Source organism: Tauraco erythrolophus, chromosome 7, assembly GCF_009769465.1.
Source record: "Tauraco erythrolophus isolate bTauEry1 chromosome 7, bTauEry1.pri, whole genome shotgun sequence".
NCBI lineage: Eukaryota > Metazoa > Chordata > Aves > Musophagiformes > Musophagidae > Tauraco > Tauraco erythrolophus.
In genome coordinates this window covers 19,873,222-19,891,662 of record NC_141471.1, presented here as the reverse complement: position 1 = coordinate 19,891,662, position 18,441 = coordinate 19,873,222, and the positions used below count along the sequence as shown (strand labels likewise).

The window sequence follows — 18,441 nt, the reverse complement described above, 5'->3', positions numbered from 1 at the left end:
ATCATTTAGCAGCAAAGCTCTCAGGTACACCTCAGACACCTTGCTCTGTAAAACTGTGCAAACAAATATGTGGGCCTTTGTGCCACCCTTTTCATAAGAAGTTATATGAAACTTCTCCGCTGTTCAGGAGGGCCTGTTGTGATAGGACAAGGGGTAATGGTTTTAAAATAGAATCATAGAATCATAGAATCATAGAATCGTTAGGGCTGGAAGGGACCTTCAAAGGTCGTCTAGTCCAACCCCCCTGCAAGGAACAGGGATATCTCCAACTAGATCAGGTTGCTCAGGGCCTCATCCAACCGGGCCTTGACCTCCAAGTGAGGTCTCACGAGGGCAGAGTAGAGGGGGAGAATCACCTCCCTCGACCTGCTGGCCACGCTCCTCTTGATGCAGCCCAGGACGCGGTTGGCCTTCTGGGCCGCAAGAGCACATTGCCGGCTCATATTGAGCTTCTCGTCCACCAGCACTCCCAAGTCCTTCTTCTCAGGGCTGCTCACGATCCATTCTCCGCCCAGTCTGTATTTGTGCCTGGGATTGCCACGACCCAGATGTAGGACCTTGCACTTGGCCTGGTTAAAGTTCATGAGGTTGGTACGGGCCCACCTCTCCAGCCTGTCGAGGTCCCTCTGGATGGCATCCCTCCCTTCCAGCGTGTCGACGGCACCACACAGCTTGGTGTCATCGGTGAACTTGCTGAGGGTGCACTCCATGCCACTGTCCACGTCACCGACAAAGATGTTGAAGAGGGCCGGGCCCAACACGGACCCCTGAGGGACACCACTCGTGACCGGTCTCCACTTGGACATCGAGCCGTTGACCACTACTCTCTGAATGCGGCCATTGAGCCAATTCCTTATCCACCGAGTGGTCCATCCATCAAACCCATGCCTCTCTAGTTTAGAGAGAAGAATGTCGTGCGGGACAGTGTCAAAAGCTTTGCACAAGTCCAGGCAGATGACATCCGTTGGTCGACCCTTGTCCACCGATGCTGTCACCCCACCCTACCTAGAGGGAGGTAGATTCAGATTGGATATTAGGAAAAAATTTTTTACCATGTGAGTTGTAGAACACTGGAACAGGTTGCCCAGAGAGGTGGTGGATGCTCCATCTCTGGAGACGTTCAAGGCCAGGTTGGACGAGACCCTGAGCAACCTGATCTAGTTGGAGATATCCCTGTTCCTTGCAGGGGGGTTGGACTAGATGACCTTTGAAGGTCCCTTCCAGCCCTAACCATTCTATGATTCTATAAAAAGAATGGACAGAGGAGCATGAGAAGATGAAGAAGAAAGCAGAAAAGGTGTTTCCTCTCTGCCAGTCTACCACTAGTGCAGGAAAATGACGTGAAAGGGAAGTGTACTGTCCACTGCTGCCTTGTTTCTTCTGGAGATCCTGTGGCTCAGGTGTTTCTCCATGTCATGTTGTAGTTAAATGAGCAAGTTGGAGTTTTTCTAGCCTTGCTGCTTCCAATTCCCCCCTTCCTCTTCTTAGTCTTTGAACAGCACCACACTCCATTTTCTCTCCTCTGTCTTGCTCTCCTCAGTCTGTCTATCCAGTGTCTTGTCATTAGCCAACCTCTTGGATTCCATTTTCTGTTGGTTTTTTTGGTTGGTTTTTTTTTTTTTTTTATCTTCCTTGCTTTGCAGACTCCCACACCGCTGTTTGGCCACTATAATGCCTATGTTAAGACCCATCTGATTTTTTGCATCATCATTCATCATGTGCTCAAGTTTCTTATACATCAAACAGTCTGTTCATAAGATTGGATCAACTGATTAAATCAAGATACGGGTTACTACCTCTCTGTTGCCAAGCACGTTGCTGCCAGCCATCATCTGGCCCATCGGCTCCTCCTCTCTCACTTTATCCCTCCATCTTCCCTTGAGTTTCAGACTGTTTATGACTTCATCTTCTCCCTGCCCCGAGAATGTGGTGGTTGATTATCTTTATACCACTCCACCTTTTTTCCCTTGGTCTCATTGCAGGCGGCACTTTGCCAGCCTCAGGCCTGGCTGAATCCCAACATCTGTTTCCTCTGTTTCTATCCCTGTATTGTAGAGCATTTCTAGAGGAAATCCCACGAACCAGCTGACTTCCTTCATAACAAAATTCCCTCCTTCAGTTCTGCCACCCTTCTCACTAAGGAAACCTCAGCAATTCCAGCTTAATGAAGTTCAAAGCATGCACTACTAGCTGCATTTTCAACACTTTTTAATAATTTTCACAAGAATTTCCCCATTTCTGTTCCTTACTCTTCACAAGATCTTGCTGGTCTTTTACCTCAGAGAACAGATTAAATGAAGTATCATTTTTCTCTCCTTTGCTTGCCATGTCTTCCTTCAGTTATCCTCTTTCTTTGTTGTCTTAAATACAGCTGTTCCAGTCAATTCTTTAAGCTCTCCACCTCCCTTGAAGGCTGTTTCATGTTCCTTTGTGCCTTGCCTCCCTTACTTTGTCTTTTTATTAACTTATTACTCTGTTAAAGTCCCTACTCTTGTAGTGCTAACGTGTTTCTGTTCCTCCTAACAAAACTGTCCCTGAGCGCACATACGTTTCCACTTCCCATCCCATCACCTTTCTCTCTGCACTGAGCAGTCACTACAACTGTTGGCTGGAGTTTTACTCTTTTAATTCTGTCCTAGACCCATTTTCAACCTGTTTGGGGTTTTATTTCTCTAATTCATAGAATCATAGAATGGTTTGGGTTGGAAGGGGCCTTAAAGCTCATATAGTTCCAATCCCCCTGCCATGGCCAGGGATACCTTCCACTAGATGATGTTGCTCAAAGCCTCATCCAACCTGGCCTTGAACACTTCCAAGGATGGGGCATCCGCAACTTCTCTGGGCAACTTGTTCCAGTGCCTCACCACCCTCAGAGTGAAGAATCTAATCAAAATCTACCCTTTTTCAGTTTAAAGCCATTACCCCTTGTCCTATTGCTACATGCTCTTGTCAAAAGTCCTTCTCCAGCTTCCTTGTATGCCTCCTTCAAGTACCAGAAGGCTACTAGATGGTCTCCCTGGAGCCTTCTCTTCTCCAGGCTGAAAAACTCCCCATTCCAACTCGTCTTTTGTTCCCTACTGTTCCACTGCAATTGTCGAAGTCAACAAATGGCCAGCTTTTGTGAACACCCTTTTTCTCTGAGATGTCTCATGTACTTCAAATGTTTTCTTTTTGAAACTTTGATCTTCCTGTGTTTCAATGGCTGTTCTTTCCTGATGTCTTCCTGTCTCTCTCCTCTCCTTTCAAATATCATTTGAGAGGTCCTCTTCTCAAACGTTCATGTTCTGTTGTGTGTTTTTCAGAGTTGTCCTCCTTCCTTTTCCTTGTCTATATGTGTCTCCATCATCTTATCCCTGTGGATTAGTTGAATTTTCGTACCTGTCTGAGTGACTCTTCCATTTATTTTTCTCTCTCTCCATTGGGATGGAATTCATCTGATCAAATGGAGATTTTCACATCCACATTTTGAGCTGGTTGTGATTAATCCTATAGAATTGTCTGATAAATTATACATGCCAGAGAACCTAGCTGTTGATATCTTCCCTGTGAATGTCTATATTTGGATGACATGAATCCTGCCTCTTCCATCCAAACTAAAGTTTTGATGTTCTCTTTTGATATAGTCTCGTGGACTGTTAGTTTCAGCCTAGCTTATGTTCTCCTGCATTAGGCCATCACACTCCTCCTCCTTTTCTTTCTTTCTTTTTTTTTAATCACTGGGGACAAAGTATTATCTTTCTACTTAAGCCCATAACCTGTTCCTTTTCTTAAAGTGACTCGGGGCTCTGCATCCAGTGTAGATTTCAGATTTTTTCTGCATAACATCTCTATGATGCAGCCTTTCCTTTCCCACCATGCAGTGAAAAAACACTCAGCTAATTCATCAGCTTTTTTATAGTAACTGCTGTAATGGTTTTTTCTCAGTTGACACAGGTAATCTTCTTCGCTCTTACCCATTCAAATGAAGTAACAAAGATCATTCTCCTAGTTTGACAAGCAGACTGTTTCACTCACTTTTTTTTTTCATTTGTCCTCTGGCTGTATCTTTTCCATCTCATTAAATATAAACTACTTGTCTTCATTATGAGGACTCTTCCAAGCCCACTTCAATGCTGCTTTTCAATTCTTGTTCAGTACCAAGTGCCATCTGCTTCCACTTGGTGAATAATGCCAACTTTTTATTCTACCTGTCTTCAATTTTCAAACAAGTGCCTTCACACTCTCTCTCAGGCAACTCTCTAACATGCGTGGAAGGCATCCTCTGCAGATATCTGCAAAGCCACTTCATTGGTCTCCTTCCCGCTCTTTCTCTTGCACTGCCTACCCAGAGCATGCCTGCGGTCCCAGGATCTGTTTATTGCTTCTCTAGCTGGAGAGACTATGGTCTTCTCATTTCTTTTGTTAATTTACCTTTCTGCAGCTATCCTGTTGTCTTTTGTGTCTTCTATTCACCTTTTAAGCTGGTGAAGAGATTGTATTCCTGGGGTGTTAATACAGCATACACAGATCAATGAGGTCTTTGAACATGACAAGGGCATCTGGGAGCTACAGTAATGCAAATAATAGTAATAATAAAAGTACAGTAATATATACCTGTTATCAGTAATGTTTATCTTAGAATAGCAACATGAAGTGAAATAGAATTCACTTCAGAGATCAAATGCCTAGTATTTTGATGCTTTGCCTTGCAGCAATGTTTTACTTTAAAGTGTCATGTTTCTACAAGAAATATTTATGGAAAATGCTTTTAAAACAAACTCCAGATAGCAGAGGTACCATCTCATAGCCATCAGACAGAAAAGGCAGCAGATAAAATTTATTTAAATGAATAATATACCGTTTCTTGAACTGAAAATGACAGAGCTTGCTTTGTATTGAAAAGAACGTATTTCCAAGTCTGAGCAGAAAATGGTAACTGAGACTCCCAGTGCAAGTCTCAAAGTGAAAGGGTCACATTTGCAAGATGGAAAACAGTTTATGTTACCATAAATAATTGAAGAACTTGAACTTGCCGCAAGGTAGCTATTTTCCTATGCAGTCTACAAGTAAACACTCATAAATACTAAACTTCTCATCAGCCCTGCAGTTCTTAAACAGAAGGCACTGATCTGTCTGTTAGGCTGTGGGGTTTCTTTAATAACCACCTGACATCTACAACAGCAGCACAAGTTCTGACTAGCTACCCATTCAAAGCAATCACTGATTGTAATACGACATTGTAGGAAAGAAATTGGACCTGCCCAAGAATCCTTTCCTTCATTTTAAATGATAATCTCAGTGATTAAGATCAGTTCACTAGACTTGTAGCTGCACCTGGAGGAAAGGAATTTGGTCACATGTGTAAGTAAATTCTCTGGAGATCGCTACTGGGAAATGAAAGGAATTGCAGCTTTGAAAGGATGTAAGTGAGCATAGATCGGAGGCTTTGCTGCTGATTAAATGTGAACAAGAGATCAGCAGAACTCAGTGCAGGTGTCTAAGCCATAAAATTTTTAGAAGGTAGGTTTTGAAACCAAGTAGAAAACTAATGTCATCCAGCTCTTTCCTAAATGCAGTAGTTTAAAAGCGGACTAATGGATGACAAAGTGTTTGATCCTTATTAAACAAAATACTCTCTTTGGGCTTTCCATCAAAACCATTTCTGTGGTAGCTTTCATAAAAACTTTTGCTTGTTTATTTGTTTTTGTAGTTCCTATTTTTTTCCCTTAAAAACCTAGAGGAAGGATTTATCTGCTACTGAATTTTTAGTAGATTTTTTTTTCAGGTTTGTGAACAAATTTATAATTCGAATTGCCTCAGGAATAATTGCAGTTAGAAAGACTGCTTTTCTTTTGATATTCTTGCTTCTTAGAATAGCAGAAATTCATGTGGGCTGAGTACACAATAAAACATGTAAATATCAACTAAATCCTTTTGAGTGCCGTGTAAATGTTGAAGCTCTATTGTCTTCAAAGTGTTTTCACTCCATGGCAGGATTTTGAAAGAAATTTAACACTATCTCATATTTATGGGCGTGGAGTTGTAGTAAAAGAAAGATACTTCCCATGGGAAAGCGAATCAAAGTAGGCTTTTGTTTGTTTGTGTGTGTCTCATTTATGGCATTTAGGTTTTTCTTATAGGTCAGCTGGAGACCTACTATGTTTGTCTGTTACCTGAAAGTTTCGGGCAACAAAGTAAATAAAACTACTTTCATCTGTTATCATTGCTGATTCTTTTGATTCCAGGAATATTCAAGACCGATCTTTCCTTAAAGTTTACAACAAAGATCCTGCACACGCATTTAATCACACTTCCAGAGCTGTAAATGGAGATATAAGGGTAAGTACCAGTGCTGCATTTATACTCATCTTTCCTCCAGCTTTTATGTTAAATGTTTAAATTCTTAACTGTAATATCTACACAACAGTTCATAAAATCAAGGGTATATGTACGATACATATACAGAAGATGCAATAGATAATGCTTACCATAATATTTCTTAACTGCTTTGCTTTTTTGAGTTACTTGCCCTGAGCGTTAACTGGTTTTTGTTCTTGTGTACCAGCATTAAAGTATGTGAATCAAAACATAGCCTTGAATTACTTACTTTGGGACACAGACAGTGCTCAGAGTTTATACAACTTTTTATTTTGTATTTCCAAACCGTTTGCAGGGAAGTATGGCATGATGTTAGTTGCCTCCAGCAAGGCTTCAGCATGGAGTGGTTTGCAGTACCTGAGCAGATAGATGTATCTAATTAGCAATCTATTGAAATACTTTGTAACTGACCATTTCAGATAAGAAATTCTGATAAATATCTGTTGTGATGTAAATGATTTTGTCTTTTTCTAAAATTTTCTGCCTGTACTGAACAGGGACTAGTATATTTACATTTGCAAGTGAACATTTTGTCTTGGGAAACTATAGTGAAGGCATTGAAAACATAATTTATTTCTCTGTAACTGTTTCTATCTTTTGCTGGACTGTAATCTCCCACCTTGATGCCAAGAGGGGAGGAGATGCGGCTGTGTGGTACCTCTTCCGCTGTATAAACCCACAGCTAACATTGCAGCAGGGGGTGAGATTACACCACCTGATCTCCTCCCCACCCATCCTAGTTCTGTCCCCAGGAAACGGTACAACCAAACGAGCTCGATGGGGCCAGAAGGGAACACCACTACTGTCCTACCTGCTTAGTGGCTTTTATGTGTGCTCCAAAGCTGATTCGACTGCACAGAAAATTTCCTGTGATGTGATTTGCTTAATTGTACCTTTGCTTCTTGGTTTCATTATCAATTCTGAGCATGTCTCACTGCTTTATTATTAATATTTCATATAAGTACTTCTGCTGTTTCAACAGTTTAGAGCCTCATTATTTTAGAAACATTACAATAGTTTATTTATAGGCACTATTCTCAACCACCTCTCATTTATGTACTTCAATTATAAAATGGTCCTTTTGGTAGGTCAGAAATCTAATTACTTGATTATTCTCGCTACTGCACACACAACACGAGAGAACAAATAGATGCGCTTCAAAGGGCTGATGTGATAGTTTTTAGTATCTTCTTTAAGATACTGAAATTCTTCAATTCTAGTTATATTCCTGTAGAACCATAGAATCATAGAATGGTTAGAATTGGAAGGGACCTCAAAGATCATGTAGTTCCAACCGCCCTGCCATGGGCAAGGAAACCCTCCTACACCTGGTTGCCCAAAGCCTCATCCAACCTGGCCTTGAACACTTCCAGGGATGGGGCATCCACAACTTCTCTGGGCAACCTGTTCCACTGCCTCACCACTCTCTGAGTGAAAAATTTCTTCCTTATATCTAATCTAAATCTCCCCTCTTTCAATTTAAAGCCATTTCCCCTTGTCCTATCACTACATGCCCTTGTAAAAAGTCCCTCTCCAGCTTTCCTGTAGGCCCCCTTTAAGTACTGGAAGGCTGCTATAAGATCACCCCGGAGCCTTCTCTTCTCCAGGCTGAACAGCTCCAACTCTCTCAGCCTGTCTTCATAGGAGAGGTGTTCCAGCCCTCTGATCATCTTTGTGGCCCTCCTCTGGACTCGCTCCAACAGCTCCATGTCCTTTTTGTGCTGGGGACTCCAGAGCTGAACGCAGTATTCCAGGCGTGGTCTCACGAGAGCAGAGTAGAGGGGCAGAATCACCTCCCTCGACCTGCTGGCCACGCTCCTTTTGATACAGCCCAGGATGCGGTTGGCTTTCTGGGCTGCCAGTGCGCATTGCCGGCTCATGCTGAGCTTCTCATCCACCAGCACTCCCAAGTCCTTTTCCTCAGGGCTACTCTCGATGAATTCTTCACCCAGTCTGTACTTGTGCTTGGGATTGCCCCAACCCACGTGCAGGACCTTGCACTTGGCCTTGTTGAATTTCCTGAGGTTCTCACAGGCCCACCTCTCCAGCCTGTCAAGGTCCCTCTGGATGGCATCCCTTCCCTTCAACGTGTCAACAACACCACACACCTTGGTGCCATCTGCAAACGTGCTGAGGGTGCACTCGATCCCACTGTCCATGTCACCAACAAAGATGTTAAATAGCACTGGCAGTAACTGGATGTATCTGATACCTCTCATTCATATTTGAAGGCATGACACACTATCATTTTGCATTATGGCATTAATTCATGTAACAATTTCACTAGGACTTCATGAAGTTATACTCTACTGTTCTTGTTCGATGTGCAGTGGATGCTGAAATTACTTGTTGTGACTTCATTTATGTGCTCTACACCTGGTTTCAGATATGGTTAACTACTGTGTTAGCTACATATAGTCAAAAGCAAAGATTACTTCTTTGGCCCTCTTCCAGGCATTTTCTGGAATGTTCAGAGGTGTTTTGAACACAGGTGCTGTTTCTGTGCAAAAACTGTAATTTGTATTGCTTACTTTAAAATACTGCGTTGTACAACAGATATGCACGCTTGGCATCTCCTCATTACGGCTGAATTCTCTCTCTTTGGCCATAACTCAAAAATAATGGTGACACAGTGATGACCTTTGCAGAAGTGGTGGTTTCATGGTAGAGTATTGTATTTTGCTCTGCTGAAATGCCAAAGATGCCATTTCTAATTTCTGTGCATCCAACAAAACAGCTGTTTTCTCATTTGACTTTTCCTGTGCATTAGCAAATTTCTTGTCTTTCTGGTCAGAGGGGTGAATTCAGAGCCAGGATGTTCATAGGAGCTTCGTGGAGAAACATGCAAAGTCTTCCCTTTGATCTATGTGAACTTCTGCACTTCAAAGTTACAAGCATGGAAACAAGTGATTTGTTGAGCTCCGGAAATAATGAAACCTGTTTGTCTAAGGATGTTTGTCTTCTAGTTGGGTTCTTCCTTGTGCAGCAATGCTCAGATCCTAACTGAAGCTTTTCCCAAAGTAGAGGGTTGTAATAATGCTCTCTCCAGTGCTCATGCTCTGAAGTCTAAAAAGCTGGAACATACACTGCAACTTTTCCTCTGTTCAGCAGAAGTACTGTAGGATCTTCTCACAAATCTCTAATTTGGCAAAATGTATAGGGACATAGTAGTCTAATGGTTTCTACCCTTTGGTTAAAACTGGTGGAATTTTGCCTGCAGATTCACATGTTATTAGGTCAGGAGAGACAACTACCGATAAGCAGATGGATTGTCTGTCCTCCTTTCCTTAGCAAACCAGACTAAAGGGGGTGGAAATGCAGGGGGACTAAGTACATTTTATGTACTGATATTGCATAGTACCCAAAAGATTGTGGAAAACCCTTTGCTTCTCATTCCTCTTTTTGTGTTGGTGCATCTTTGAACTGGGTGAATTGATGTTCTTCAATTTCATGTGGTATATGAATGCTAAATTCACTACAGTGGGAAGTAGGGAGTAACTCTTGTAACCACTGTGCTCAGCATCATGGTTAACTGTTTAAAAAAACATACAGAAAAGCAGCTTATTGTCAGACTGGTTGAAGGAACGTTATTTAGAATTTAATGAATTAGCTGTTGTAAGTACGTTTTTCCATGGTGATAATGTAAGTATAATTGTATCTCCTGCCATATGTGATTTAAAGCTTTAGGTTTTTTGAGGTTTGGGAAAGTTTTGCCTTTACAGATTTTTCTACTGTTTGCCTTCTTGTCCCTTTGGAACCTTTATCCCTGGGTTTGATGATGTTCAGACTTCTATTCATGTGATTTATAATCGTTTCCATGTAACAGAACCAAAATAATCTCAGAAAATAATGTTAGCTGCCAGCTTGGACACCTGTTTTAACTACCAAACAGATGTGAAACCTGTGTAAGAATTGGCAGTAACACTTGAAGTATTAAGTATTATCCATCTGGACAAGAAGACTCAAATGTTCAAGAGGAATGTAAGATCTGTGAGTTTCAGATCTCCTATCAAACTCCTCACCTTTCATGTCCATTAATTCTAATTTTCCTGGTCTTCTTTCTGTTTCATGCATTTTTTGAATGGATTAAGTTTAAGAGAAGGGATTTTACTTCGAGTCTAGGCAAACTCTAAAGCATGGTTTCTCTTGAATTCCTTCAGAGTGCTTTACTTGCTTACTGATACTGGCCCAGTGGCTGTTGACATCTTGAAGAGCATGGTTCGTTTGACAGGTCTGCCATGTTGAATGCTGTTCAAGCAAGAGGTAGCCACATACTGCTGTCTCACTGAACATTTGTGTTTGTGCTCTTCCTTTTTTCTTATTCCTTTCCCAGAATGTATGCTAAAAATCTGCAGCAGCTCTTTTCTTTGGAAAAACGTATCTTCACATCGCTGCATTTCATTCATTTATTCCTTCGCCTGACCTTGTAACATTTATCAGCACTTTCTAGCTCTCTGTGTAACAATACTTTCTTTTGATAAAATAAATACTGTCTCATGTCTAAATGCTTAGATGATCTTTTTATTCTCTATGGCATTCTTTTGAATTCCAGTGCAAACGCATGTACACAGCTATGCTGGTCTGTGCTGTTAGAATTAACGTTTGTGATTTGCATAGATTTGAAGGGGAAAATACCTCTTCAGACTGACTAGGTGTAGGATCCAGGTTGTCTCTCTTCTCACATTCAGTGGTGGTGCATAGATTGAACGTCAATAGATGACACTAAAGAACTGACAGTAGATTTTTGTATGTTGCTGAATGCATCGAATTTCTTTGAACATGTCAAAGCTCCTTTTGTCCTGAGTTGTTTCTGTGAGCCCGTGGTGACTCCAAGTGGAAGTGATTCCCTCATCGAATGTGCACAGCATAATTGCTGCCCTCATTCCCTACTCTCTTCTTTTATGGAGTGGCTAAAAGGGCAAGAATCCTAAATTATAATCTCCCCTTTCTGTCATTGCAACTTGTCTGCGTTTCTGGTGACGCAGTTGGATACCAATAATGTTGGTTTATGCAGTGGTTTGTTTTGGGCTTCATCTGCCTGCTAATTTTGAGAATCAGGAGGGAATTTTTACTTCATAAAACAACGGTGGCTATTTTGCTTGGCAACTCTCCTCTTCCCGACCACCTGCTGTCAAGTCTGTGGGTTACACTTTGTTTTAAAATGTCCTAGACCCACCATGATTTTCCTTAATTCTTGCATAAGACCTTAGCAGGTCAGTGCTTTATCCCAGACCTCTGCTGGGTGGGTAAGCCTAGAATATCCAAAGAATGCTTGATGTGGTTGCTGTTGTATCGAGGTACAGTTTGAGGTGTTTGGGAATTTTTTTAGAGACTGTTTCTCCAAGAAAGAACAATTAGGGCAAGTTGAGTCAGAGCTGAGTTGGGGGAGCAGGGGGTACCTGGAAACTCCACACTTTCTGGGAGTTAGAACAGCAAAAATGTGATGATGTTCCTGGCAGCAATGGGGGTTTGGGCTGCCAAGATGAGAGGGGATGAGTTAAAATGAGTTGTACAGTAAAATGAAGCAGACGTTGATAAGTTGGATAAACTGTTATGTGGAATAGCTTTTATTACTGAAATTGTGCAACAGCAGCTTCTCATTTTTCCCTTGAAAGTGCCTGGCTAACAGGTTGCTAACATTTTGACTCTCCAGAGCTAGATGCAATTTGTGAACTCAAAAAAACCCCTACAAGTGCTAAAAACCCTCAATCAACTCCCCAAGAAATTAAAGCATCTAAGGAGCCTGAAATTCAGTACTGGTTTACAGGAAAGACAGAGAGACAATAAAAGCAGGATCATCCTTCTGTGTTCTTAAGGTACCTGTAAATATACAACCAGCTTCTCTGAGATGTTTAACTTCTTTTCATTGGATTGTTTGTGATCTCTACATCAATAAACATAAAAGCTGCAAATGCTGCCAAAATTACATTTGTTCATTGCATACTACTTCTTAAAAAAAGCCCACAACAAACAGCTCCTTGAACTACGTAAAAGTATTTAGAACAAAAGTATTTATTGGAAGAGAATTCAAGCCATAAATTGGGTGAATGCTTTTTAGTGCTAGGATGCCTATAGGACAGCATTTATAGAAGTTGCCGTGTGTTTGCCTTACTGATCCTATTACTACGAAACTTTTTTTTCTTTAGGGAAGAAAAAGAAAAAAGAAAAAGCAAATGCTAATACCTCTGTTATCTGATAGAGACCTTCCAAATGATACAAATCTCATCTTTCCTGCTGTTTTGCTGTCTGCTTTTTCTAATGTTCTTTTTTGTCATTGAGAGGTTATGACAACATGAGCCATATTGTATTTATAAACATCACGTGTTTCCTTGATATGACTTGCAGCGTCTGCCAAACAGAACACATGGAAGAAACATTTCTCATTAGCTCAGCATTGGTTTTGGTTATACTGATTTCCGGGACAGGAAAAATGCCTTCCTTACTCAGATTTAACTTTCATACAGTAGAAAGCAAGCCGCTGAGTGTCCATGAAATTGCTTGAAGAGAGATGCTGCAGCTCTTTTAGCCCACATACTTTGTCTGAGGAAAAGAGAAAAAGTGGTTTATTTTAAAGAGAAGATGTAATGGCAAGTATTGCTGAAACTAATTCTGAATTACAATACCTGCCAAAGTCGTCTAGAAACGGAGCTCACCAAGAGATGTAAGGTAAGACGATGCTTATAAATAATGAAAGATATCTAATTGCTTCTTTTTTTTTTTCCCCAAACTAAAAGATATTTTCAGATTAACAGGGAATTTAAATCAGAACAATGAAAACTTTCTTCTACTTGAGTCATATGAGAAAAATGTTTAATTGCTCTCTAAATCACCAAATTCTACTCTCAGATGTTACATCTAGTTTCAAACCTACATAGTAAACATAAATATTGTCATTTCAGATTTTGCTAAGATTTGAACAGAATACATAAAAGAAGTCTCTGATGTTCTGATTTTTTTTTTTTTACTGATATAGATTTTACTACTTTTGCTTTGAATGGGTTGTCTGTAGTTGCCAATTATTTATGCAACTACAGAGCTGCAGACACTGAGAAGTAGCTGCATGAAATCAGATTGTGATGAAAGACTGTAAATGTACCTGTTCTCTTTCATTCACATGGCCTTTGATATACGATACCTACTGCTGTATAAAGCCTATGTTAGTGGGAAAGTGGACAGAATTTTAAGGGAAAAATATTTTTTTGTTGTTTTATCTATACATAATGTATAAATTTCAAATGTTATCTGACAAAAAGTCAGACTATTTAAAGATACAGATCTTGCATTATAGTTTGATGGATATGGCATTGTGGCTTTTTTAATACAATGGCTATGTGCTTTGTATTATATTTATTTCACAAACATCGTATGGAAGTAATATAACCATGTAGATCCTATTACTATACAAACATTTAAAAAGACATCTTTTTTTTTTTAATTTTCAAATCGTGAGGCTGGATTTTAAATTTATATCAAGCTGACCGTTGAAAGAAAGTGTCATGTTCTTGACATTAAACTGTTCAAGCAACATGAGCTTGCCACACCCATGCAGTAATCTTCCAGTTAGTCTAAAAGGAGTGTCATAGGGCAGATATCACAAACCAGTTACCTGGAAACTCCCAGAGAGTTTCGTCTGTGGAAACAGATCAACTTGCAACCACAATACAGTTGGGTTAGTAGAATTTTTAAAGAGAGAGTTCTTTTTTCTCACTAACCTGTATTCAAGATAGCTTGCCTTTCATGTTGAGGTTTGCTTAGAGCTTGTCCTGGAGCTGATGAAGTTACTTAATGACAACATGTGATCCGTTTCTTGTGAAGTTCTCTTCAACCCTTCATTAAAATTAAGTCTTATCTCTCACGTAAATCCGAGGTTCTCAGGCAAAGCTTTCACTGCCTTCACTGGGAGCTTGCCCTGAATAAAATCATAAGGATTGGATTTTAGTCCATTTTTATTGTCTACTAGTTTCAGGTTTTATTCTTATTCCACCCCTTTTTACATAACATTACCTTTTTCCAATTCTTTAGATGTTTTACTCCTTCTTTTCCCCACTGGGAATTTGGCTGTTTGTTTACTTGAAATTGCTTAAGTAGCTGGCTGAGTCAGATGTTGCCAGAGCTCCCTAAACACATTGAGAGATGATAAAAACGCTTGTGGCTGTGACCTTCACTATTAGGAAGGGAGGTCCTCCTTTACCTCCTTTGTATACCAAGTAGCTTATCTGAATTGCTGGAGTCTCGTAAGCCAAAGTCCAACCAAGCTTTATGACCTTCAGTTAGCTTTCCAAATAAGCTGTTACTCAAACAGGGGTTAAAAATCAATTTATGGAGGTGGTTGTTTTGGTACCACAGTTCCTAGAATCCAAGTAAAGTTAGAAACAATGTTTTTTTTCTTCAAACCTGCCATTGGCTTGTTGTGCAGGACCTTAGCTTTCCCAATAAGTTTTTCACTAATCCAGAAAGTGATACTTCATAGTCATGACACAAATTCTCTGCTTTCCACTGAGTCTTCACTTCAGTATATGATTAGTTACCTGCCTCTAGATAAGCCTAATGAATACTGAAGAGAATTAATTATGTCCCCAATTTTCTTTTAACAAAGAGGAGTTAACCAGTACATTGCGTCTAGGAGAACAGCTGCATATCTGAGAACCTTGATTCTTCTTGGATAATAGTTGGATAATAGTTTTTCTAATAAGAGCTCTGGAAAACTAATCAGACTTCTGAAAATATGAGTAGTAAAAATATCTTGGATACATGTAAGATCTGGGATTAAAAAAAGCCTCAGCTGGCAAAAGCAAGACAGTTGCAAATATCAGCAGGCAAGAGGACTCCATGAGAAACGATGTGATTCTGAAATTATTTTTGTGTGAATATATGCCTTTCTTACATCACTGCAAATTAGAACTCCGTGTGACTCAGTGAAAAGATTGAAAGGGTGTGTTGGGTAAAGGGCTAGTCCCTCAGTCACTTAATATTTACTATAGATAGCTTGACCTTAAAGATAAACTAGGTTGTTTACGTTAGTCGTGCTGACCGATTTGGATATATTTTGGATGAGAGGAAGTAAAATGAAACGAAAATGTAGGCTCAAACAGTTTAGGAAGAAGTTTGTGATCACAGAAGACTCTTAACTGAGGCACTGATAGTGCCTCTAATGTTGCAAAAGATGTATTTACAACTGCAATACTGCTGGACCGTATAGGTAGAGATGCAGTGGCACCTCATATATACACTTAGGATCCAGTGTATATAAGACTTCTGTGACCGTTTCTCGTGCCAATAGTGCCAAGTCCAAAACTCAATGCAGCAACTTATTTCTTCTGATTTGCTATGCCCTTGTATTGGAAGAACAGCTGGCTACAAGTGTAAACATGCTGCTCAGGTCTTTTAACTATCAATCGATCAGCTCTGTTTTATAACATTTTTTATATTATTTACATCCTAACCTATTCCGTATATCTATAATAGAAATTGTGTTTTGACTCAGTTGTTTGGTACTTCCAGATGAGACCAAGGTTATGCTTTTTTCTGTGTACATTTAACTATATCAAGTGTTCAGCTTTATTTGGCTCAGTGCAGTGAGAAGAGATACAAATATGGAACAAAATAAGAGCTGAGTCGTTAGTACAACGAGTCAGAAAGCCATGCATTTATTTTGATTTATGAGTGCTGTTACTAACAGTATTCTTTTTTTAAAGAGCAGAAATCTGATATACAGCATATTTAAACCAATAAAAATGCTGTACCAGAACTGTATGTGTTTGAAACTATTCCTTTTTTGGAAAAAAAAAAGGGATGACCCATCAGTTCAGTGGTGCCCTGAGGAAGCGCTGAAATTGAGACTGGTCTGAAGGGTTTGGCTTTCTGTGTTGGTGGTGGCTGTCTATGTTCTGTACATGATGTGCCTCATCTATTCAAGGAGGATGTGGAGGGAAGGAGGAAATGCTTGCTACTTCTTCATGAATTACATGACTTCTGTTTGTTCTCAGAAAATTCTACCTAAAAAGCAGTGGGTGGAAAAGCAAAAGAAACAAACACTTGGTTTGAAAGCAAAAAAAACCAATTGGCTTGAATGCAGCACTAGTTGTGTGCGGTGTCACAATGTTAACATTAAAAAAAAAAAAAAAAAATCAGTAACAGCTTTTATATGTTCAGTCCAAACAGTCTAATAGCTTGTGGGATGGGTGGGCCATGCTATACTGATGAGATAAATGTGGATATTGGCAAACCAATGATGTAATTATGTAAATCCGACCTTTTTAGGATTGAAATGTGTTATGTTCACTGTGTTTATATTTTGTCATTTGTGATAACACCCTGAAAAATCTTGGCTGAAATGCCAAGAGGTTTCTTAGTGTACTCACCACACTATTCTGTCTGGAAAGTACACTAAGGAAGCACAGGAAAATCAAGCATGAGAGATTATTAACTTCTCTCTGCTTATCCTTAATAAGATAAGGATATTATAGTATTGGATATTATCCTTAAATTTAAGGATAATTTAACATTTTTTTTAAACTCTCACATTCCATTTGTATGTAGGAAGTGAAGTACACTCATAAATATGAAGAAACAAGTGCCTGCTAGGTTCACTGATTTGGACGTTTGTCTTGCCGATCAGGAATAAAATAATGCACACCGGTAGCAGGGAGACAGCTCAAACAAGAAAATGTTGCTGGGAGAATCAACCTCCACACAGAGGCACTGTGATTTCAGTCAAGCCAATGCAAAACATGCTGCATTTCATGCATTATTTTGCTCAAATTGCCTAAAGCATGGCTAGGCTGGAAGCCGCATGGAACTACTCTGAGTCAGACTCTACGTGCTTGTGCTCCCTTCGCTTCCAAGCAGAGCTCACCCAGTGTGTCACCAAGGTTGTCTCACTGACAGCTAATCTGTGACAATGTCAACTAGGGAGTGTCAGCAGGTTCAATACAGGTGTAACCAGGATAGTCCAAATATAGGGCCTGCTCCTCTAGGTAGATATAAGTTGATGCACGTTGTAAGCTCATTTTATGGCAAGAAGTGTAATATTGCTTTCCCGCTTGTCTTGCTGTTGGATTCTTGTTTTACACCTGAAGAAAGGTGGTCATAGTCTGGGAATGGGAAAGGGCCGCTGGACATTATGATGGCCAAAGAGCTCTTGATGTGCAGGTGTGCTTGAGGTCATAAGTCTGTGTGGTCAGGGGTTAATATGATGGAATTGATATGGGAAAAATATTTCTGAGAAGCGAGGGCTGCATGCCCTTGTGCATGTACACACACATACGACGTGTCTTGCCACTTGTCAGAGGTGGTGGGGATTTCGTCAGAACAGAATTCTGTTGTCCCCAACTAATGACCAGACGTGTATAAGGGCAACAGCCACCTCAGCGTTATCTCTCAGCACTCAGTCCCACTGCATGTAGAGTCTCAGAGGTGCTACACTAAGGCCTGACTTGTAAAAGCTGTTATTTTCTGCAATATCTGAAGGAGATGATGCTGTTTTGACCCTTAACTATGTCTTCAGAGGAATGGATGAACTAAGTGCTAGGTTTCAAAAGCCATTTTAGCTTTAAAGTGCATCTCAAATATCTTTGCTTTGAATAGGCAAGTGGATTGCAAAGGCAAGTGATGGTTGTACCTTCTTTGCCCATGTCCTCAAGCATTCACAGGTCACTCCAGCTGGCATTTACCTGGAGTGCTCTGCTCACTTCTTTCCTAAAATCACCCTCATGTTCTGACCACCCCTGCCAAAAAAACGACAAAATCTCAGAAAAGTAACCTAAACTAAAGAAGTTTATGTTGGATGTATTTTCTTCTTTCTCTTCCATCTTCTCCTTCCTTCATTCCTCTCTCTCTCCCCCTCCCATGCCTGCTACACTAGGCTACAGCATTATAATAACAAGAACTATTGCAAAATCTCTAGCCTTGGGTTATCTATCATTTAGGTTGGAAAAGACCTTTAAGATCATTGAGTCCAAGTAATGAGCTATGTATTGATTAAATGTTTGCAGCATATGAGTTGGCTCTTTTTTATTAATATTTCTACATTATATACGGACTAAGCAGGAAAATTCTGTGCTACAATTCAGTCCTCTACATTTA

At 40.2% G+C, this 18,441-nt stretch overlaps 1 protein-coding gene across 5 annotated transcripts in view; it reads left to right on the top strand.

The window, feature by feature from the left end:
• Positions 1-18,441, top strand: part of KIAA1217 (KIAA1217 ortholog) — a 255,715-nt gene that overhangs the window by 172,295 nt on the left and 64,979 nt on the right. For all 5 annotated transcript variants that reach the window (XM_086614399.1, XM_086614402.1, XM_086614401.1 and 2 more), the window contains one exon: positions 6,225-6,318. In XM_086614399.1, coding sequence (XP_086470525.1) covers positions 6,225-6,318 — 94 coding nt within the window. The remainder of the gene's footprint in view (positions 1-6,224; positions 6,319-18,441) is intronic.